This window comes from Labeo rohita, chromosome 24 (assembly GCF_022985175.1).
Source record: "Labeo rohita strain BAU-BD-2019 chromosome 24, IGBB_LRoh.1.0, whole genome shotgun sequence".
NCBI classification, from domain to species: domain Eukaryota; kingdom Metazoa; phylum Chordata; class Actinopteri; order Cypriniformes; family Cyprinidae; genus Labeo; species Labeo rohita.
Window position 1 is genome coordinate 17,125,498 of NC_066892.1, and position 24,973 is coordinate 17,150,470.

Below are 24,973 nucleotides of genomic sequence, written 5' to 3' on the forward strand. Positions count from 1 at the left end.
AAGACACTTCTTCCTCAGCTGGGATCGTTTACAACCGCATTTGGGATTGTTTGAAGCCGCATTTAAACTGCATTTTAGAAGTTCAAAATCAAAATCCTGAAATGTTTTCCTCAAAAAAACATAATTTCTTTACGACTGAAGAAAGTAAGACATGAACATCTTGGATGGCAAGGGGGTGAGTACATTATATGTGATTCTTTGTTTTGGAAGTGGACTTCTCCTTTAAGTATACCGTTGGCAATTGAGGTTGCTAAATAAACACGATTTACATAACATCTGTGCCTCAATACATTCGTTTAAAGTCTTTTTTGTTGTTGTTTTAAGCAGGGCTGAAACGATTCCTTGAGTAACTCGAGTAACTTAAATACAAAAAATCATGGAGGCAAATTATTTGCTTTATTTCGCCAACAAATATCCATTCCAAACACAGCCACAGCACTGTTTTGCGTCTTTGAGCAACATGACGGTGTTTCGTTCTTGAATGAATCATCCGTTAAATGATTCAGTTCAATCGCAATGATTCCTTTACTTAACAGTTACTTGCTGTCACCTATTGGCGGTATTGATTTCACATTTAAAGTATCTTCATTTTAAAAATACATGTAACTATCAGTATTCAATGTTTTGTTTAAAATAACAAAATATTATTTATGCATTTGTATCTGCAAGTTAAATGCATTCACGTCCCTCTGAGCTGAATTAAATAGTGAGTAAATAGGCCTACATCTAAATGCCTCAATTTCTTGATTTATGCCTTTGTTTTAGGTTGTGATGCTTACCTTTTTCTAAAGTAGTGTGAAATTCATTTTTGAATTTTTATTCATTTACATTTTCATATATATATATATATACATATATATATATATATATATATATATATATATTATTGATATATTTGCATTTTGAATGTAATTTGGCAAAATAAAATGCATTAAATGGGTTTAGTTTTCATGGTTATTAATTTTAATTACACAATTTTAGCAATAAAAATTAAATAAAATAAAAAATGTTCTACAAAGGAAACAAATTAGTTGTTTATTTTAAGAAACCTATCTTATTTTCTGTTGTATATTTAGTATTTCTCTTTAATAAAGAAAAATGACTTCTTATCCGACTACTTGATTAATTGATGGAATAATCGGTAGAATACTCGATTACTCAAATAATCGATAGCTACAGCCCTAGTTTTAAGAAAAATAATTGCAATTATCTGTTTAACCATTATGCAACACAGCTAAAATGTTTGAACTCACTTAAACTAGATTAAAATTCCCAGGCTTTTAGTCAACTAAAACACAATTCGCTAAATAGCTTCACTAAATATGATAAAAACTAAAACTTCAAAAGAAAAAAGATGAATGGGATAGTTCACCCAAAAATGAAAACTGCCATCATTTACTCCCCCTCATGTCATTCCAAACCTGTATGATTTTATTTCTTCTGAGGAACACAAAAGATGATTTATTAGAAGAAATATCTAACCAGAATGGTTTGGTTATCAACTTTCTTCACAATATCTTCTACAAAAGAAAGAAAGTCATACAAATTTGGAACAACATGAGGGGGAGTAAATGATGACAAAATGTTCATTTTCGGGTGAACTATTCTGTTAATGGTTGTGTGGGTCCACCACCTCCTAACCTGCATAAACCAGTACAAACCAGTTTATATTCAGCAGGGTTATGCAAGATTTATAGCGTGTTTGTGGCTCAAATCACTGGCAGGATGTGATCAGCTAAATAGATGGCCCGTGTACCTTTAATGGACACATGGATGAGCTGTTTTCATTTTCAGTCCTGCTCGGTTTAGCATTCTGTCAGGTATAAATGTGCTGGTGAAAATGAGAGTGAGAGAGAGTGTTTTATACGCGAGTGTTCATAAAACAGGGTATGAGTGCTGAAGTGTAAGATGTCAGTGCTTGTCAAATTTCATACAAACATGTACACAAGGGTGTAAACCCAACCTTGCTGTGAGGTGAGGTGGGCTTCATGAAAATTGTCAAGAAATTTCTACAGCGTAGGTCTTATTTCAACCCAAAACTAAAAGTGAAAGATATATAGAGTTTACATACACCTTGCAGAATCTGCAAAATGTTAATTATTTGACCAAAATAAGAGGGATCATACAAAATGCTGGTTATTTTTATTCAGTACTGACCTGAATAAGATAATTCACATAAAAGATGTTTACATATAGTCCACAAGATAAAATAATAGTTGAATTTATAAATGTCCCCATTCAAAAATTTACATACACTTGATTCTGAAAGGGATAGTTCACCCAAAAATGAAAATTTAATGTTTATCCGCTTACCCCCAGGGCATCCAAGATGTATGTGATTTTGTTTCGTCAGTAGGTCACAAACGAAGATTTTTAACTCAAACCGTTGCAGTTTGTCAGTCATATAATGGCAGTTAAAATGGCATCCACGGTTTTGAGAGTCAAAAAATATGCACAGACAAAACCAAATTAAACCTTGCAGCTTGTGATGATACATTGAGGTGTTACACAAAACAATCGGTCTGTGAAGGAAACTGAACAGTATTTATATCATTTTTTACCTCTGATCCACCGCAATGTCCAACTGTCCTGAGCGCGTTCACAACAGGCCAAGTGTGACGCGTCAACATGCTCTAGCATGGTAAACGCATGCGCGGAAGAGAGATTAAAAACTAAAAGATTACGTTTGTTTGCACAAACTTATCCGGGAGTATTGACTTTTCTCCCAACTTCTAACTTTTGAGCCTAATTGCCTATGCCAGAGCACACTGACGCGTCGCGCGCCGGCTGTTGTGACACTGCGGCGGAAATTATATAAATACTGTTCAGTTGCACAGACCAATTGTTTCGTGTCTTTACACCTCAATGTATCGTCATGAGCCGCAAGGTTTAATTTGGGTTTGATTGTGTATGTGTTTTTGACTCTCAAAGCCATGACTACCATTATATGACTGACAGACTGCAACAGTTTGAGTTAAAAATCTTCGTTTGTGCTCTACTGAAGAAGTCACCTACATCTTGGATGCCCTGGGGGTAAGCAGATAAACATAAAAATTTCATTTTTGGGTGAAACTATCCCTTTAATACTGTGTTGTTACCTGAATGATCCACAATTGTGTTTTTTTGTTTAGTGATAGTTGTTCATGAGTCCCTTCTTTGTCCTGAACAATTAAACTGCCTGCTGTCCTTCAGAAAAGTCCATTAGGTCCCACAAATTCTTTGGTTTTTCAGCATTTTTGTGTATTTGAACCCTTTCCAACAATGACTGTATGATTTTGAGATCTATCTTTTCACACTGAGGACAACTGAGAGACTTATATGCAACTGTTACAGAAGGTTCAAACGCTCACTGATGCTTCAGAAGGAAACATGACACATTAAGAGCTGGGGGTGAAAACTTTTGAATCTGAAGATCAGGGTAAATTTAACTTATTTTGTCTTCTGCAAAACATGTAAGTATCTTCTGTAGCTTCTGAAGGGCAGAACTAAATGGAAAAAAAAGATATTTGGGCAAAATAAGAGAAATGTACACATCTTCATTCGGTTCAAAAGTTTTCACCCCTGGTTCTTAATGCATCATTTTTCCTTCTGGAGCATCAGTGAATCTTTGAACCTTCGGTAATAGTTGCATATGAGTCTCTCAGTTGTTCTAAGTGTGAAAAGATGGATCTCAAAATCATACAGTCATTGTTGAAAAGTTTGTAGCACCTGAAGGATTTTTCTGAAATGTTCAGGATAACTTATGAATAACTATCACTAAACAAACAGCTGTGGATCATTTAGATAACAACACAGTATTAAGAATCAAGTATATGTAAACTTTTGAACAGGGTCATTTTTATAAATTCAACTATTATTTTCTCTTGTGGACTATATGTAAACATCTTTTATGTGAAATAGCTTATTCAGGTCAGTACTTAATAAAAAATAACATGCATTTTGTATGATCTCTCCTATTTTGGTAAAATAATTAACATTTTGCAGATTCTACCAGGCGTATCAGCCTCAGTTCAAGCGGCATGTGAACCGATCACCTCTTCCTTTTTACTAGTTATAGCACAAAATAAGCGTGAATGATCATCAGAAGATATCTTGTTTCAACCTCGGAATTAATGTCAGTACACACCATATTTCCAGTTCAAGTCTACTAAAGTTAATCTACACTCTTGTCTGGTGAGTTTGTCACCAAAAAAAAAAAAAATTATGATTGGTCAGATTGCCTGTCAATCAAACTCTCTGCGATGGGTCAATTACAGTGAGTGTGTCTGCTTTTGTGTCTATGACTTACGCTCTTGGAAGGTAGTGAAGAGTATCCGGAAGCGGCTTTTTCGACTGCCCTCGTCGGCCCACATGCGGACCACGCCCAGCGCGGACACCAGCATGACGTCATTGGCCACCGTGCTGCAGAATTTATTCCTCAGGTCTTCCACCGAACTGCTGCCGTCATACACCGCCACGAAATTACGCTTACACTCGTTGGAGTTCTGCATCTCGTAGTCTAGGAAACGCAAGTAGATCTAAGAGAGAGAGAAGAAAAGAGCGAAACACAGACTGTTACACCCATTGAAAATCTATTACTTCTAACACCCAGAGAACTGGATTTCCACAAAGGAAATGGACATTTCTGTCGAAATAGTTTTTTTTTCCTTCAGCGGTTTCAATGCCCTCATCCCAGATGTCATATCAGTGACATCTAGATTACCTGGTAAACTGTGTTTGCTTTAACAACAGATCTCTGTAGTCAGAAAAGCCTCAGATTGATGATAATTGCACAGAGAGATCAATGACAAGAACACAGAGGGTTGTTTTTGAAATTCAGCTCGTACACAGAATTGAGAGGTTTCAAAAAGTTGCTGTGATGAGCTCTCAGAGCACGCTAATAAACTACATCCACTCACACCAGCTCCTTTGGGCTCTCTAAAAACCAGAGAGGTGTTAGAACGAACCATCTGTTCTCTTCTCACTCAATCTAACCCTAATCAAGCTTACTTCACACCTCTCCTCATCCGGACTCCCATTTTCACCATTTGAAATATTAGAAAAATCTGTCATCATTTATTCACCCTCATGTCTTTCCAAACCTGTATGACGAAAGGTGAATTTTTGAAAAATATCCTGGCTACTTTTTAAATATAAGGAAAGTGATTTAAGATTTTAGCTTAGTCGAATACAATAAAACTCACAATAAAAGTATCATAAAAGTCTTCTATATAATTTGTGCACCATATTCCAATACAAACTGAAGTCTGCATGAAATGGAAATATACCCTAACTATTTTCTAAATGCATTGTAAACTATTAATCCATACATATTTACTTCTGGTCAAATGACAAACTTCTCCAATCATTATGTCCTCAAAACCCTGTAGCCCCTGTCCTACATTTTCTTTTTTAATAAGATGTTTCACTTGGATATGCGTCACATTATGGAAGAACTGATTTGTTGCTACTTTGTGACTTTAAGGTATATAATAACTTTACGTGAGGAACAGATCAAAATTTATGACAGAAGCATCAAGAATCTTTTAAGTTGTGAATAGCTTATTTGAAGATTTTAAGCGAATCAGTTTGAACCAGTCTGAATAAATCATTAACAAATCAGATTCTTTTATCTGATTCACTCTCTGAACATCGAAAGATGAATTTTGGAAGAATACCCTGGCCACTATTTAATATAAGGAAAGGCAATGAGGATTGAAGTTGTCAAAATGACAAAAACAGTGTTTTCTGTATGATTTCTGCATCATATTCCAATAATATTTCAAGCCAGCATGAAATTGAAGCTGTGAATAAATATTTTTTTAAGATCTTTCCAATGAATCAGCAGATTGAGTTCACAAAACCAGTCTGAATGAATCAGTTACAAATCTAATGGATTCTATTATATTTGTTTTTCAGTGAACACGAACAATGAAGAACTGAAGCCGTCAAAATGACAAAAACAGTGTTTTCTATATGATTACTGCATCATATTCTAATGATATTTAAGGACAGCATGAAATGGAAGCTGTAAACAATTTTTTATTTTTTTATTTAGCTCTTTTCAATGAACCAACCAAGTTCACAAAACCAGTCTGAATGAATCATTCACAAATCAATCAGATTCTGTTATCGACTCCCTGAATTCAGTCTTCAGTGAACATAAAAGATGAATTTTTAGAAGAATATCCTGGCCACATTTTTAATATAAGGAAAGAGAATGAGGACTAAAGCTGTCAAAATGACAAATACAGTGTTTTCTACATGATTTCTGCATCATATTGTAATATTTATAGTCAGCATGAACTGGAAGCTGTAAACAAATCATTTTTTTTTATTCAGCTCTTTTCAATGAACCAACCAAGTTCACAAAACCAGTCTGAATGAATCATTCACAAATCAATCAGATTCTGTTATCGACTCCCTGAATTCAGTCTTCAGTGAACATAAAAGATGAATTTTTAGAAGAATATCCTGGCCACATTTTTAATATAAGGAAAGAGAATGAGGACTAAAGCTGTCAAAATGACAAATACAGTGTCTTCTATATGATTTCGGCATCATATTCCAATATTTACAGTCAGCATGAAATTGAAGCTCTGAACAAATCATTTGTTTTTTTACCTTTTCAACGAACTGACGGAGTTCTCAGAACCAGTCTGAATGAATCAATCACAAATCAATTGGATTCTGTTATCGACTCACTGGTTCAGTCTTTAGTGAGCACAAAAGATGAATTTTTAGAAGAATACCCTAGCCACTTTTTTAATATAAAGAAACGTAATGAGGACTGAAGCTGTCAAAATGACAAAAAACAGTGTTTTCTGTATGATTTCTGCATCATATTGTAATATTTATAGTCAGCATGAACTGGAAGCTGTAAACAAATAAATGTTTTTTTTTTTATTCAGCTCTTTTCAATGAACCAACCAAGTTCACAAAACCAGTCTGAATGAATCATTCACAAATCAATCAGATTCCGTTATTGACTCACTGATTTGGTCTTTGGTGAACACAAAAGATGAAGTTTAGAAGAATACCCTAGCCACTTTTTTAATATAAAGAAACGTAATGAGGACTGAAGCTGTCAAAATGACAAAAACAGTGTTTTCTGTATGACTTCTGCGTCATATTCTAATGATATCTAAAGTCAGCATGAAATGGAAGCTGTGATTGAATCTTTTTTAAACATCTTTTCAATGAACCTATAGATTGAGTTCACAAAACCAGTTTGAATAAATCATTCACAAATCAGTCAGACTTATTCGCTATCATACTGTATGTGTTGAGAAGATGCAAACAAGCAACTGTATGATACTTTTAGAATGACTTTGCTTTCTTACAGCTTTAAAGCTATAATCTCCATTCATTGGAGATCATTCTTTAAAATTTCACTTTGTGTTCCACAGAAAGTCACTCAAACAGTTTTGGTATGAGAAAAGGGTGAGTAAATGACAAAATTTAAATACACTGCTAGAATGACCTTGCATGATAAACCAAGTAACACTACTTGACAGATCTGACAGAAACAAATATTCCAAATATTAGCACAGAATGTTCTTCTCCTAGCAGCTGGAGGTTGCAGTCTAAAGTGAGGTGATTTTACATTTAATGAGCACTTGGCGTTTCATTATGACAAGTAAATGAACCACCCCAGTTCAACCAGTGAGCAAAGGCTCATGTGTTACTCTACAGCTCAGTAAATCTTCTCACTGTAATAGCATTTCGTCCAGCACATTTCCACTTTTATGGGGAAGCGGTCGGTGTGTCATTCCAGCAACATTGGTCGGTTTGTCCTTGCCGCCCCACAATATGCTCACACCTACAATATAAGTAATGAACCAGTGACACCGTAGTCTTTTTGGACTGCTGTGGTGTGTACAATCTCTCATCATCAGCAAAACAGCATGGGGGAGTCACATATACCCACACTGTACATAAAACCCCACTCACTCATTTCTAAACAAATGAAACATACAGTATGAGGCTTTCCAATTCCCTCTGAGAATCACATGAAGATGAAAGACTCGCTACAGTATGTGCCAGCTTGTTTGAACTTGTTAGGCACAATTTACTAGGCGGAATATGAGGAACGTGCAAGACGGTAATTAGACAGAATTGAATATATAAAGCATTAAGGAACCTGACTGGTTATTAAGATGGACTCGGCTAATAATCTAACTACCTTAGGGCAGCTAAAAGCAAAATTCAGAAACTGATCCTAAAAGTACATCCACTGACAGCTGAGTAGCCAATGGCTAATGCTGCCTTATAAGGCCTAAGGTCGAGGAATATATAATGTGACAAAATCAAATATTTAATCAAAAGATTTGGCCTGGCCTTAGATTACACAGTCTTATCATTGCACTCTAATTAGTGGTTCTTGCTATTCCTCTTAATTTTTTTTTTTTTTATAATTTCCACCTAAAAAATTTGACACATAACCCATCAAATAACATCTGTGCTATTAACTGAATAATAGGTCTATTTGTAGTTTTGTAGTCTATAGTGTAATGACACACAGTTTCGAAAAAATAAACAAACACATTTGAAAAGCTGTATAAAATTTTACATTTATTATATAGGATAATTTTTTCCTTACTAAAATAAAGTCAATTATATAATAATAATAATAATAATAATAATAATAATAATAATAATAATTATTATTATTATTATTATTATTATTTTATTTTTATTTTATTTTATTTATTTTTTTAACTTTTTTTTAATTATATACTGAGAAGGTTGTCTGACCAGTTTTAACATAGCATTGTGAATGTTGCCTTTAAATATATTTTATATCAATATTTTTTCTTACTGCTAAATTCTAGATGTTATACAGTCAAATAATAATCTTGATTTTTGTAATAATTTCACATTCTTCAGAAAACATTTACTGTAAAATATATATTAAATAATAAATAATATAATAAAAAGTTACACACATTATATATATATATATATATATATATATATACTTAAATTAAATTAAATTAAAATGTACATTTTAATTAAGTATATTGTTATTGTTATTATTATTACTATTATTATTATTATTATTATTATTATACATACTGGGAAAGTTGTCTGACCAGTTTCGACAGTATTGTGTCGTTTTTAAATCTATTTTATATTAAAATAGATTAAAATATTTTTTCTTACTGCTAAATACTATAGATGTTTTATAGTCAAAAATATAGTAATTCATTTTATAGTAATTCATTTTTAACTATAGTAATTAAATAAATTATATAATAAACAGTTATACAAATTTTATATATACCCAATTTAATTTAATAATTTAATTAATTTAAAGGATGCATTAAATAGATCAAAAGTGACAGTAAAGTCATATGTATGTTGTGTATAAATATTTTTGTTATTATTATTATTATTATTAAAGTTGTGTAATCAGTTTTAACATAGTAGTGTGAGTGTTGCCTTTAAATCTATTTAATATCAATATTTTTTCTTATTATTGCAAAATAATAATTGTCAAAAAATATAGCCAATTAATCTTGATTTTTGACCATTCTTTAGAAAACATTTACTGTAAAATATATAACAAATAATATAATAGAAATGTATACACATTTTTATATACTAAATTAAATTAAATTAAATTAAATTAAATTAAATTAAATTCTAAATATATTTTATAATCAATATTTTTCTATATAGTCAAAAAATACAGTCATTTAATCTTGATCATCATTATCATCATTACTATTATTTTCAAATATATACTGGGAAAGTTGTCTGACCAGTTTCAACAGAGTATTGTAAATGTTGCCTTTAAATGTATTATATATCAATATTTTTCTTATTGATAAATACTATAGGTACAATAACAATAAAACAAAACAAAACAAAACAAAACAAAACAAAAAAAAAAATCAGTCAATTAATCTTGATTTCTAACCATTCTTTGGAAAACATTTACTGTAAAATATATAATAAATAATACAAAGGTATACACATTAATTTAATTTAATTTAATTAAGGATAAGTGTTGCCTGTGAAATCGCCACTCACATTTCTTCAGAAAATGTAAAAATGCATTGTACAAAATGTGATAATTATATCTTGTCTCATTGAAAGCCAAACAAGAGGATCCCGATTACTTAGCCTGACCTTAAACATTATGTGAATCATTGAAAATGACCATGAATAGAAACCTCCATCACCTCTCGATTTGAAACAAGCCCCCTCAGACTTCAGAATCCAGCTTGACTCTTCAAACACTCTCTAATTACCCAGCAGAGTTATTGTATCTCAATAACTCAGGCTTTTTCCCTTCTACCGCTCCTCTGGAATAAATTAGTCAGGGCTGCCTGACATCGAGACGTCAACCTCTGGCCAGTTGGGGACTGCTGTCTCTTCAGGGCATGTGGATGTGTTTGAGGTGCTGTTCACATCCCCCTCTGCGCTGACTTATTTGTAGCCTGCATCCACTGATGTTCCCACCAGAGCAGACAGAAAAATCAGGAGCGGTTGCAGCTCAGAGTCAGAAATCCTCATTTGGATGAATTGCTGCAAACACGATGATGTAATAAACCCCGCCCCCTTTTCTTTGCCTATCAGACAGTAAATCAAATAAGAAACAGCAAGATGAGATGTACATGTCTGGGAGGTTATACGCTTGTGGACCTAATTGGATGAGATATATGAAGGCCTGTGAGAGATGTGGCGAGGAAAGCCATTTGAGCAACAGTAGCTGTTGTCTAGAGACAGGCTCGACGCTTTCCCCGCCATCTGTGCGCTTCAAACAATCATTCCTGTGAGATTTCAGGGCCAGATAAACATGACACTGATTCAGAGCTGCTACAGACAATCATTTCAATGAAACAGAGAATATAACACTTATTTGGAGACCACATATGCACATTATGATAAGAATAGCAGGATAAAAGTCCTTTTAAGGTCAGTTGGTTCACTCATAGGTATACAATAAGTAGTTTGGCTAATATATCATAAACATTTGAAAAATAGAGATCACCAATACGATGTATCAAAGTCAAATCTCTTATTGCCCTTTAAGATAATTTGACCTTTGCATGACAAGGAGGTCACAAAGGTTAGTTCAGGTTTAATACTATTTATTAATATATCATTTAATATATTAAAAACAGTGCTGGGCAGCGATTAATCATGATTATTCGTATCCAAAATAATATTATGATAACATAAAGGTCACATTTATTTGATCAAAAATGACTGTAAAAACATTTATATTGTAAAATATTATTAAAATTTAAAACAATCTTTTTTATTTGCAATGTATTTTAATGTAATTTATTCCTGTAATGCAAAGCTGAATTTTCAGCAGATATTACTTCAGTTTTGAGTGTCACACGATCCTTCAGAAATCATTCTAATATGCTGATTTGATAATAAGAAATATTTCTTGAAAACCAGTGTTGTGCTGCTTAATATTTTTGTGGAAAACATGATTTTTTTTTCCTCCAGAGTATTTTGATGAATAGAAATTTACAAGAGCATTTACATGAAACAAAAATCTTTTGAAACATAATAAATGCATTTACTGCAACTTTTGATTTGTTGCATCCTTGCATAAAAAAATCCTTAAAAAAAAAAAAAAAATCTTACTGACCCCAAATGTTTGAATGGTTTTGAATCTCCCATCTTGAGTGTTACGATTACTTCTGAATAGTACTGTCAATTGATTAATAAAAATAATTAATTAATCACACATTTTTCTGAAATCAATCGCGATTAATCCCACCTAACAGTAGCTAGTTTTGTAAATATACTTTAAAGGGGTCATATGATGCGATTTTATGTTTTTGGAGTGTTACAAGCTGTCTGTGCATATATAAGATAGATATAAAATTTACTCGCTGTAGTATTGTTGTACCCGCCATGTTGTGGAGACGTTGTGTTTCGTTGCGAAATCGAAAGTACTTTGTTTGGCCTTCCAAATGAGTACACAACTGGAAATAAGAGGTTAAGTAATATTTAGAACACTGTTCTAGAACAGTACAATGAAAATATTCAAGTGTTTTATGGAGGACTGTTTCCTGAACCTGAGAGAGTAGCCTAGAATGCTGGCTGTGCACACTATAAAGTGGGGCAATTGCAAGGACAGTTTGGCGCTTCTGACTCACAGCCTGTAAGTACGTTTCATATTTAAAGAATTTGCTACTGGCTATTCAAACGCAAGTTTTGAACAGTCTAGAGTAGTGCTTGTGGTTTGTCGTTTCTATGATCACAAATGCAGACATGGTGTTATGTTTACGCGGCATGGTGCGATGCAACATAATGTGTAAAAAGACTGTCCTCACTGGATGCAACAAATGTCTCTTTTATAATGTTTTATTTTTGTTTTATGTGTTTGTCTGGTCATGCCGGGACATGGCATCATAACATGGTAAGGGGCGTAACATTTCTGTCACACGCCTGAGGTATTCAGCCAATCACAACGCACTGAATAACTGGCTAATAAGAGCACATCACATTTTCAGAACGATGAGCTTCGTAAAAAATTTACACGTTTCAGAAAGGCGGAGCAGAGAGGAGCAACAATAATGTACAGTATGTGGAAAATAATGTTTTTTTGAACCTCAAACCGTACACATTGCATTACACCTGAATACACAAAATAATGTTCTTTTTATCAACATCATATGACCCCTTTAATACTGCAATAATTTCACATTCAATCTTCAAATTAGCGTAAAAAAAACATAAAGACAGTATATTTTTAATATTTGTTAAATATTTATTTTTCATTACTGAAGGTGAGTATCACTGATACCAATATTACTGATGTCAGTAAATTGTTCTTTTATTCCTAATATTTATCCATTGACTATAGCCATTCAACATTACAGTATATTTGAGAGCTATAAATTTATTAAACATTTATTAGACTTTAAAAAATAACAACTTCTAATTAAAGTGAACTTAAATCAATTATTAACCCATTATTTACCTGTGGCCTTCAGCAAGTAGAAAATATTCAGAAATTGAATAACGTTATCAAACACTAAATACTAAAATAAAGGAGAAGTCCACTTCCAAAACAAAGATTCACATATAATGTACTCATCCCCTTGTCATCCAAGATGTTCATGTCTTTCTTTCTTCAGTCGTAAAGAAAGGTTTTTTTTGTTTTGTTTTTTTTTAAAGGAAAACAACATTTTTCTCCATATAATGGGCTGATATGGTGCCCTGATTTTGAACTTCCAAAATGTGGTTTAAATGCGGCTTCAAATGATCCCAAATGCAGCCGAGGAAGAAGGGTATTATCTAGCGAAACGATCAGTTTTTAATTTAAGTACTTTTTAATCTCAAATGCTCATCTTGTCTTGCTCTCCCTGAACTCTGTGTATTCTGATTCAAGACAGTTAGGGTATGTCGAAAAATCATATTTTCTCCCTCAACTTCAAAAATCATTTCAAAATCATCCTACATTGCTGCAGAAGTACCGACCCGGTCTTTGCAAAGTGAACATGCAAAGAAGATCAAACACCATTAACAAAAAAGGTAAAACAGTGATATAGGACGATTTTGAAGTTGAGGGAGAAAAAACGAGTTTTTCAACATACCCTAACTGTCATGAACCGGAAAAAAAACAGTCCAGGCAGAGTAAGACAAGACGAGCGTTTGACATTAAAAAGTATATAAATTGTATTTTTTTATGAAAATAACCGATCGCTAGATAAGACCCTTCTTTATCGGCTGGGATCGTTTACAACCACATTTGGGATCGTTTAAAGCCGCATTTAAACTGCATTTTGGAAGTTCAAAATCGGGGCACCATATCAGTCCATTATATGGAGAAAAATCCTAAAATGTTTTCCTCAAAAAACATAATTTCTTTACGACTGAAGAAAGAAAGACATGAACATCTTGATGATGACAAGGGGGTGAGTACATTATATGTGAATTTTTGTTTTGAAAATGGACTTCTCTGAATCCTTAAAGCTACAAAAGTTTTTGATTTCCTCTTTTTTCTTTTGTTTTGATTAATAGATATAACAGCAGCTAGGTTATTAGCTTAATTTGGCTGCTATTACTTTAAGAGCTGCCGCTGCTAAACGTGACGCAGATCTGACACGCATGCTCATAGTTTCATTTGCGCTTTAAAATAAAATGATACAGGCTTCAGTGCTCGCCACTTCATTTGTGCATGCAATTCAAGAGCGTGCACTACAAGCACAGTATAATGGCTGACAGGACAGGTAAATTTGTTTTTACTGACATATGGCCTGACAACATCTCATCTGATAGCAGTTCACTATGTTTTACTGAAGCTCCTCAACTCGTCACATGTACCTTTCCCACACTCGTTTGACTAGCGCTAGGCGCTGAAGTGAAGTTGAAGTGCGCATCTGAAAGCCTCCCATTTGATGTGGTCATAAAGACATTCTGCGACTAAATAAACGCACTTCTTGTCAAGAAAAAAAGAGACAAGCAACAGTCGGGAGTGGGGTGGCCATTTAACGTTGTTAAACTGAACAAATTAATCATGCTAAATTTGACAGCACTTCTTCCAATATATATAATATATACCATCTCTGCTCACAGTCTGCTGTATAAGCCAACACTCTGTGAAGTAACCAGAGGAGAAAAAGTTAAAGTCTTCATAATAAGCACTGTGTACAAATTCACACAAACGCAATCATGAGTCACAGCGCTGAAATGTTCAGTCTCTTTGAGCAGTGCTGGTAGATGATAAAAATGCTTGAATAGCTGTGTGAAACTAATCGCTGTGAAAAGGACAAGGGCACATGCTTTTGATTTGTGCCTCTGGAAGGACATCAGATAGAACAAAAATCAATTTCTGAAGCAATAAATCACATTAAGCACAAATATTATCACCGCTCCACGGCATAATACAGATTTTTGCTCTCCAGTCAACACTATCGTTATCTGAAGATAAACAGGAAATGGAGGCAATTTATTGTGTTTAGTCATATGGCTACTGATCTGTTCCACAGGTAACTTAATAACTCTGAGCAAATCCATCAGTTACAGCTGAAGTGTTTAGAGTTTTTGATGCTGACATTAAAAGAACGAACGAACGAAAGAAAGAAAACACCCAAAAGCTGCTACATTTTTATCCTCAACAGAATTCCACCTAACCGCATACAAAACCGCCCCGAGATGTTTTCTCAATGGCCGCATAATGCAAACGGCTGCAAAACAGGAAGCCAAACGCTGAAGCGTGTTAGGCGGTTACTGCACAGCTTGAGGCAGATACAAGCTGTCGTATGTCAGAAACGTGGCAGGCTGGGTAACAGAACGACAACAGCAAAACAACTTGGATGTTATTAGAGCGGGGGAAGTTGAGACAGGACTGACCTTGGAGCGAGGAGGGGCGCGGATGTACCACTTGCAGTCCACTGCCTCGGTCTGCAAGGCTTTGCCGTCTTTGGTGATCTGCTGCGATTCAACGATGCCTTCAGGTCCTCCCATCTCAAATTCACAAACTGTAGTGGGGACGACATAAGAAGACAAATTACAAAAATGGAAAGCCATTAGATGTATTCATATGGAAGACGCTTATAGATGAAGGAATAATACCCACAGGGAAGAGGTTTGGGGACTCCTATGTCTTTAAAGTCAGGATCTGGAAAACAGAAATTAAATAGGATATAAAAACAAGCTTTTATATTATGCTGTGTTAGATCAACTAAACCATTCAACACACAATCGACACATACATTGAGACTGCTCTAGAAGATATGCGAGCTTGTTGTTTTAATAGCCTCAATAAATGTTTGAAATCTCGCAGTTGATGTTTCACAAATGATGATGAATAGTTTGAAGTGCATTCTTTTTAAAATGGAATGAACAGGAAGGAAGCATTTAATAAATAGTCATTAAACTGCTCATTTAGCAATAGCTTCCAGTATTTCTTATTTCACAGCTCTGTGAAAAATGTAGATGTGTTTGCCAAGCTGTCTGTAATGAATGGGCTTTGAGCCCACCTATTGAGAAAACTGCGGAGTCGTCGAGAAGAGATGACAGAGAGATTTAGAAGAAAACAGGAAAGTGTTTGTTTGTACTCCATCAATCATTGGTTCCACCAAAGCTAATGAGCATGCTCATCTCAAACTTTCATTTATAATACCACAAAACTTCTCATTATTCATCAGTATTCAGTATCCATGAAATACTTTCAACGAAGTTGAAAAATGCTGCCTTCATAAGACGCATTCCAAGGTAGGAAGGCATTAAGACATGTCCAAATCCAGCTTCACTTCCTGTCTCCTGAGATGCCTTCATCTGATCAATGTTTGAAGGGAGCAAAGGTGTATCCCTCACTGCCTTTGATATCCCACAATCTTATTCGTTCTACTCCATGATTCCACAATGGTTGAGTAAAAAAAAAATAAAGATGCATCTAGAAGTTGCGTTGTATGTTTCTGACCAACTTTTTGCACTTTTGATGTTGTTTTTAGTGAGAAATCAGTATTATTGTGTGAGGCACCAAGTCCAGGCTTCTTTTTCTATTTTTTTAGTTCACAAACTAATATTAGATTCATTATCGTCACCTACTGGGCTGGAGTGTGAATCTTAGTAAAAGAGTGCTGTGGAAATGAGTTTTAAAACAGAAACAAGTAAGCATTTTAGCACTTCCAATTCCATTGTCCCAAAATAAATGGTTTTGTAAAAGAGTTTTTGGTTAAATGCCTGAAAAAAGGTCTGCGGCTCAAGATATTTTCACATTTTACTCTATAACATAAATACGTCAGTAATAGCCTGCTCATGTTTTTTTTTTTTTTTTTTTTTTTTTTGTTATTAAGCTTTTATGTTTCTGGAAAAAGGTGGTTGTTAAGAGGTGAATAAATGGGACTACAGAGGTTATTGAGGACATTAAAGGAGAAGTCCACTTCCAGAACAAAATTTGACAGATGATGTACTCACCCCTTGTTATCCAAGATGTTCATATCTTTCTTTCTTCAGCCATAAATAAATTATGTTTTTTGAGGGACATATTTTAGGATTTTTCTGCATATAATGGACTAGTATGGTGCCCCGATTTTGAACTTCCAAAATGCAGCTTAAATGAAGATAAGACCCTTCTTCCTCGACTGGGATCATTTACAACCGCATTTGGGATCATTTGAATCCGCATTTAAACTGCATTTTGGAAGTTCAATCTCGGGGCACCATATCAGTCCATTATATGGAGAAAAACACTGAAATGTTTTCCACAAAAAATATAATTTCTTTACGACTAAAGAAAAAAAAAAACATGCACATCTTGGATGACAAGGGAGTGAGGAGATTATCTGTCAATTTTTGTTCTGGAAATTGGACTTATCTTTTAATGCCAAAACATGTAAATCCATCTATTATACTATTATATTATATTTTTAAAGCCTCGTTGTGTTTAAATTCACATCCTTTTTTTTTTTTTTTTTTACAAAAAATACAACAACGACAAAAACAACAACAACAACAAAAAAATACAAAAAAAGTTCAACTCTTTTTTCTTTTTAAGTAAAGTTCTGAAGAGTTGTTGAAAGCTTAACGGTGGTGATCTTTTGCGACTGGTGAAGTTCTGCGATCGTTGTGTAGTTTTTTTTTAGTCAATGTTTAGCTTTTTACTTTAAGCAAACTTTGGGCTTCAAAGTTCATAAAAATTCCTAAAAATGTTTATCTGTGAATATTTATATAATGAACAAAATGTGTAAGAACTTTAAAGTGTTAGCTCACCTAAAAATTAAAATTCTGTTATTAATCACTTACTCTCATGTCGCTTGAAACCGATAAGACCTTCGTTCATCTTCAGAACACAAATTAAGATACTTTTGATGACATTCGAGAGCTTTCTGACCCTGCATAGACAGCAATGGTTGAATAAAGTCGCTATTTTTGTTTTCTTTGCGCACAAAAAGTATTCTCATAGCTTCATAAAATTACAGTCTATTTTAACAATACCTTTACTACCTTTCTGGGCCTTGAATGTGGTAGTTGTGTTGCTGTCTATGCAGGGTCACAAAGCTCTCGGTTTTCATCAAAAATGCCTTAATTTATGTTCCGAAGATGAACGAAGGTCTTAAGGGTTTGGAACGACATGAGGGTGAGGAATTAATGACAGAATTTTTGGGTGAACTCTCTCTTTAAACAGATCTTCTTTTCTGCAATAATCCAAAAGCCAATGGAAAAATCCTATTCACGGGAACCAGGGCGATGTTAACTTTCAGGTTGGCTTTCAACAATCAACATTACTGCTCCACTCTGAACAAAAACCTCTACTTCAGCAGAAATAACTACAATATTCTAAATTGTATTGATCATAACTCTTGTCCTTAATTAACTTAAAACAACATTTTAGACATAAACCTGCTGAGAAACATTATGTAACAGTACTTTCAGTGAAATCTCCTCAGCACCCAATTGCTCTCAGAATTCCTTAATTTTCAAATGCCCACAGTCTCCAGAGGTCCACATTTATTGCAAATACCACACTCAATCCAACAATAGCGGCTAAGAGCAGAATGCCTAATGTGCAAGATATTATTGTACCCAACAATACAGTCTCATCTAGCCAAATTTTAAAAAATATGGTCCTCACTGCAGCTTATTCTGATCAGAAATCATACACTTTTACAGGAAGAGAATGTCTGGTTGACATGTATTGCGACCAATAACTCATTTTGGTTTTAAGTGCCATTTAAGAGTGTTTTACCATTATAATAAACTGGTTCCATGAGCGTTGTAGAAAAAGGAAAACATTTATAGACTCCAAAAATAATAAGTACTGATTATTTCACTGACATTATGTATGAAAACAAAACCAAATATGCTACGCCTGAGTGCAGTACAATTCTGATTCAATAAACTTTCAATTAGACTCTTATTCAGTTTGTCCATTTTTGCTTGCATATGAAAGAAAATTCTCTCTGCTAATGCAATTAATTAAAACCACAGTTTATAACTGATTCAAAACTACTACACCAGGGCTCTACGCTTACTTTTCTTTTTAGGAGCACAGTCAAAATTTCAGGAGCACCTTCTAATCAACAATCAAAAAATCTGATCAAAAATTAGCCTTCCCATTATGAGGTAATAGTTGTCTCCTAAAGTGATTTACAGGGTAATTTTGTTTTTACCTTTATAATGGCATTTTTCTAATTTATTAAAAGTATGTCATCTTTTATTTTACAAATTATGTTTTTCAAGCTTTTTAAAAGTTCTAATCAAAACAACAGATCAAGAACAAGTAGAATAAGAAGTTCTAAATTCATAAATTCATGTTGAGATTAATGGTTTAAATATTACATTTTGAATACAGAAATATTTAAATAACTGAAAAGATACTTAAAAAATGAAACTAAAACTGCCAGTAGGTGGCAGCAAGTCACTAATTTAAATAATGAATCATATCATTCATTTGATTCGTTCGAATGGCTGATTCATTCAGGAATAAAGCACGACTGTCTTTATGAATGGGAAATTGAATCATTGACTCACTGATTCGTTCGAAAACGCAAGTTCATTCATTGTGACATCACAAAGTGCCATTATAATAAATGCACAATGAATCTCTTATTTACACTCTCTCTACACTTTGTTTATGAAAGGATTTGTGAGATATGTCTGTCATAAATTACTCAACATTGTAAAAACACGTAGAAACCTTTGAAGCTCCCCACAGCACAAACACAAACATGCTGATCGGGTGACTCGCGCATAGTGCTCCTAAATATTTTTTCAAAGTCGCACGCAGTAATAATCAGTCGCAAATGCGACTAAAAAGGTCGCACTGTAGAGCCCTGTGAATGAGCAATTCCTTCTGACAATCAGTTCTTCACAAAACTGATTCACTATTTTTGGTGCAATAACCCCGTTCGGTGAATGGCCTTTGGGTTTGCTGTCTGCCAGCACACTTTCTACACCTCATGCTTCAATACAGCCCTACTCTTCATCTTAACATAAATGAACATATTCTATCAGGAGCAGCATTGTGCTACAAAGAACTAATAGGTGGCCAGTTTAATTACTCTCACCCCTCTATGATTAGATCGGCTTATATTTAGTATGGGTGATATTTCACTCCGTGATCCGCCCCGTTCACTCTGATATTCACACATGGACAGAGACGGTGGCATTTACTAAACCAAATCTCGTTGAAGATGATTTATCATAGAAAAGACACACATACATACATACAATCATGAGTCTGAACCTGTTCAGAGAGGACTGGATTGTACCTCAGTTACCTTTACAGGAGAGACTGATTGATTTGTGGATTGATCTGGTGTAAACGGCTGATTTATTTCGCTGTCATTTCACCCTCCTGTGAGCACTTATGTGGGTCACTGTGTGTGTGATCGCAGAGGACACCCATCACTATTATGACATATTCACTACTATTTTGGAACACAGACACATGGTTCCTGGCAGTATGAGACTGTAGGATATGGAGCAAGACATTTAGCACGCAAAACAATCGCAATTATATGATCATACTGTACCTTTAATTGGCTAATCTTTGTGTGTCCATGCTGCTTATTAGACTGGGGTCAAGAGGTCAATGTATGGCCAGTTAGCATGCAAATTTATTGTAAAGGTTTTGCGCAACCCGTCTTAGTTTAACATTTCACATGCTGCTCAACATCTGCACTGAGAATTCAGATCAGACCTTGAACCAGCAGATGCTCTCAAGTAATGTAGGATGAAAAAGAAGGAATAAGAAAGATTACATTACAGAACTAGGGTAGTGGAAGAAAGAGTGAGAACACACGAGAGATTCGACATATCAAAAAAGATTCATTGGCAGAAATAAGATAAAATGGTTGATCAAAAAAGGGAATGGTGTGGATACAGGGTCTGGGTTCTGCCATCTATATTCTCACTCTGTGCCCATATTTCACACTAAGAAAATATGATCCGAAGAACCTTTGTACAATGAAAAGGTGCCATGCTCTTAAAAATAAAGGTTGCAAAAGGAGTTTTTGCAGGGATGCTATAGAATAACCATTTTGGTTCCTTAAAGAAACTTTCAGTGAACAGATTTTAAGGAACCATGTTTTTCCTAGTGGTTCCATAGATATTAAAGGTTCTTTACAAAGATACCAATAAAGACACTTCGTGATACTGGCTGTGTCCCAATTCTGGGGCTGCTTCCTTCGAAGGGTGTATTCCAAGACAGCGACGCAACAAAAGCTGTCCTATTTAAAAGGCTCTTTCAAATGCGTCCTTTGTTTCTCAAATCCGTCACGAGCAAGATTATCCTAAGATTCACTGCGTGTCATTGATGATTCAAATACTTATATCTTACTAAAATGTGATGTAAATACTTATATCTTACTAAAATGCAATTGGATAGTTTATACTCTTTGATATACATAAGTGGAGCAAGGTGAACATATTTAGACAGTTTGTGAATCTGTTTTGTTTTCAGACACTTGAATATCACTTTGAAAAATTGCAGTACAAAACGTGACTGCCGCTTGTCATTGGCAACTGTCACAGTTGCTAGGCGACAACAGCAATCCTCCATAGGCTAGACCTCATTTAACGTCACTCTGTTCGACCTTTGCTGACTTAAAAGTCTGTGTTGTTTTAAGGATGCAGCCCCTGAATTGGGACACAGCAATAGTCATTGTTAGTATGGCTGCAGGCAGTTTTGCAATAACTGAAAAGAAGACAGGGCACTTGTTCATAAAAGCAAAATCTAAGTCCCTTTTATTGAAAATTAGCTCATTCGGTGGCTAAATTTGCAGGGGAAGCTATTTTGGACTTTTAAGTTCTATCTAATTGCAAGGGGAAATACTGTAATTTCAAAAACTGATGGCTAAATTTACATTTAAATATCTATACCAAATCAACAATGAAAAGAACAAATGTAGCCAATTTTCCACATGATCGGCCCAGACCGCTGACCTGCCAATTCTGAACCGGTCTGTTTTGACGTCACACGGCGACTGATAATGTATTGATGTCTTGCCAGATAAGGCTTGTGCAACCTGAGTGAGTGTGTGAGAGAGACTCATGCAGAAATCAAAACAAATGAAGTATAATAATAAAATTCCTTAACTTTATTGATAATAAATGCCTGATCTCATATGTGATGTGAAAAGGGAGAAGAAAGAGTTCGGCAAAAGATGTATTCGAACTTCTGTCATTGAGGTCAAAAAGTCACCACTACATGTTTTACCATCTACGCCACTGGAGCCATTGTTTAGTTGGTGTCTTTTGAAATGCTGACTAGCACAACCACACGTTCGTGTGCAGAGTTGTGTAAATAGCCTCTGCCAACGAGTAGGGTTGTGTATCGTTAGAGTTTTATCAATTCTGATTCCGATTTCTCTTATTGATTCAGATTCTTTTTGATTCCCAGTTTTGATTCCAATATGAATAAAAGATGATATCAAGCATATTTATTCTGTTTCTTTTTTTGCTAAACATTTAGTTGCAGCTGAATACCATGAACAAAAATCAACAGGTGACGTAAAAACAAGATTCACTTAAGAGCTATGTAGCCATACTTTGGAGCGCTATGCGCTTAGATTAGCGAGCAAGGTCCTGGCAGATCGCTAGGTTGGGTCCTCACAGATGAAAAAAAAAAGAACCGCACATAGGAATCGATAGGCGGAATCTAAATTTTAATTTCACAAGAAGTATCCGATTCCTGACCTTAAGTATTCGATTCTGGAATCAGAAACGATTTTCGATACCCAACCCTACCAACGAGGCGGGCTATTTGCACTTAGTGTAAATAGACACGCCGATAAAATAAATAACTAGAGAATTGGCTGAATAAATTTTGTGGGATTTCTCTTCACCTGAATTCAAAGTTTAGCCTTTCTGGTCTTTACTGATGCATAGACAAAGTTTGAGCATGCACATGCAATATGTGAACAAGAGCAGAAGCAATTTGAGTCCATTTTTGTGCGAGAGAAAAGAATTCTGTCTGTGAGTAGAGAGATTCTTGCTTGTGCATTACATAGATGCGCTATCGCGTTACAATAATAACACCACTGGTTGCACCAGTAGTCAGTTTTATACGTTGACATTGTGAATGAAGTCAGCGTCTTTAGCTCTATCCAAGACAAATCCTCTGAAAGACATTTTATCTGTAGCAATATAGCGATCAGCTAAAACAACACTCTGGAAATGAACCGCATCCTTGTTGTCTTTTAGAAACCAACTGTTACTCTCCTGCTCTCAGTTTAATCAAAGGTAGCTGCCACCCTCTATTTGGGTTTCCACGGAAGATGTGGATCCTTTCTCTTAGCGAGGGAGGAAACGAACGGCTGCTTGAGTGGAGGGATGTTATCTGATTGTGCTTGTGTGTCATCCTCCCCATTCTTTATCTGATAATCTCCTGAAAAGAGAAGCACCGACACTGTTTACCCACCCACAGCGTAAGCAGCGTGAACCGAAAGAAAGCTGTTCTCCCCTGCGGATGGGCCGCCACAGAGTTGCGAACAGGCTTCTGTCCGTTCAATTCCCCTTTGCCAGAGATCTGACGCCTATTTGAGAGTAAACCGGGGGCAACGGGCTGTCAATCAACATGAGAGAGAATGTAGCTGCTCCTAAACACAGCCAAGATTTATGAATGCTGCAGATCAGTTAGAATATTACCACTTCAAGAATCAATAAGGCATAAGCAATAAAGCCAAGGTATGTGTGTGTGTACAGTATGTGTGTGAAAAGATGAAGCATCGCCGAAGCAACGACTACTGTATTTGTGGGTAGATATGGATGGAAAATTCAGAGTGGCAGGAAGTTAATGAAACAATGACCTTCAGGTCAAGAGAGCTGGTTGCTGGACTGATTTATGATTTAGATGTGGCATCACTTAACCCACAAGGTCCAGCTGAACCCATGGGATCAGTCGTCAGTCACACTCGCGTGTAATACAGGATCGTTCTAAAGGTTATCTTAGGCATCTATCAGCATGAAGAGCAGAGGAAAGACACTTATATCTAAAAGGGAGATAGGAGATATGAAATGACAATGAATATGTAAAAAGGATATAGGATATACAGTGCTTTGCGAAAGTATTCACACCCCTTCATTTTATTCATATTTTGTTTTGTTGCTGCCTTAGGTTAAACTGCTTTAAATTACTTTATTTCCACATCAATCTACAGTCCATACACCACAATGGCAAAGCAACAAAAAAAAAAAAAAAAATAAAACACTTAAATGATTTCATTGCATAAGTATTCATACCCTTATCTGCAAGATTCAGTTTTCTGATGAACCTTAATTCCAAGCATTCAGAAGCTCAGACTCGGCAGAAGGTTCACCTTTCAACAGGACAATGAGCCAAAGTACACAGCAAGATTGGTTTATAGACAACTCTGTGAGCTCTGAGAGCCAGAGCCTGGGTCTGAACCCAATCATATATTTCTGGAGAAACCTGAAAATGTCCGTCTACCCCCATCCAACCTGACAGAGCTTGAGAGGTGAAGAGGTGAGGAGAAGAAAGGCAGATAACTGCCAAATGCTGATGTGCAAAGCTTGTTGCATTATACCCAAAAAGACTTGAGGCTGTGAAGGTGCTTAGGTGAAGTACTGAGTTAAGGGTATGAATACTTATGCAATGTACTGATTTTAGTTTTTTGGGACAATTCTGTTTTTGCTTTGTCATTACGGTGTATGGAGTGAAGACTGATGTGGAAAAAAAGTAATTTAAAGCAGTTTGACATAAGGCAGCAACATAAAACGTGAAAAAAATGAAGGGGTGTGAATACTTTTGCAAAGCATTGTATTCTTTTATGTTGCAATATGGTGTTTCCACTTCAACATCTGTGCACAAACACAAAAGGCAGAACTTATCGCATGAACCTATCACAGCTGAACATAACCAGTCATATCACAAAGGAGGTATTGCCTCCTCTCACATGACTTTAACCCATTCATTTTTATTTACCCCATCAACAAACCCACCACAGGCTTTAGGGGGTCTGTTAAAACTCAGTGGGCTCAGGGGAGGCGAGAGATACACAGACTCCCACTGTAACACTTTAACTGCTGGTGTTGCTGTTGTACA

General features: G+C 35.1%; 1 protein-coding gene across 2 annotated transcripts in view; it reads right to left on the bottom strand.

The window, feature by feature from the left end:
• Positions 1–24,973, bottom strand: part of neto1l (neuropilin (NRP) and tolloid (TLL)-like 1, like) — a 149,543-nt gene that overhangs the window by 33,934 nt on the left and 90,636 nt on the right. For both annotated transcript variants that reach the window (XR_007825640.1, XM_051098228.1), the window contains exons 5-7: positions 15,539–15,580; positions 15,313–15,440; positions 4,289–4,517 (exon numbers count right to left, since the gene is read on the bottom strand). Coding sequence is in view for 1 of the 2 variants with exons in the window: in XM_051098228.1 (XP_050954185.1) it covers positions 4,289–4,517; positions 15,313–15,440; positions 15,539–15,580 (399 nt within the window). In the remaining variant the exon portion in view is untranslated. The remainder of the gene's footprint in view (positions 1–4,288; positions 4,518–15,312; positions 15,441–15,538; positions 15,581–24,973) is intronic.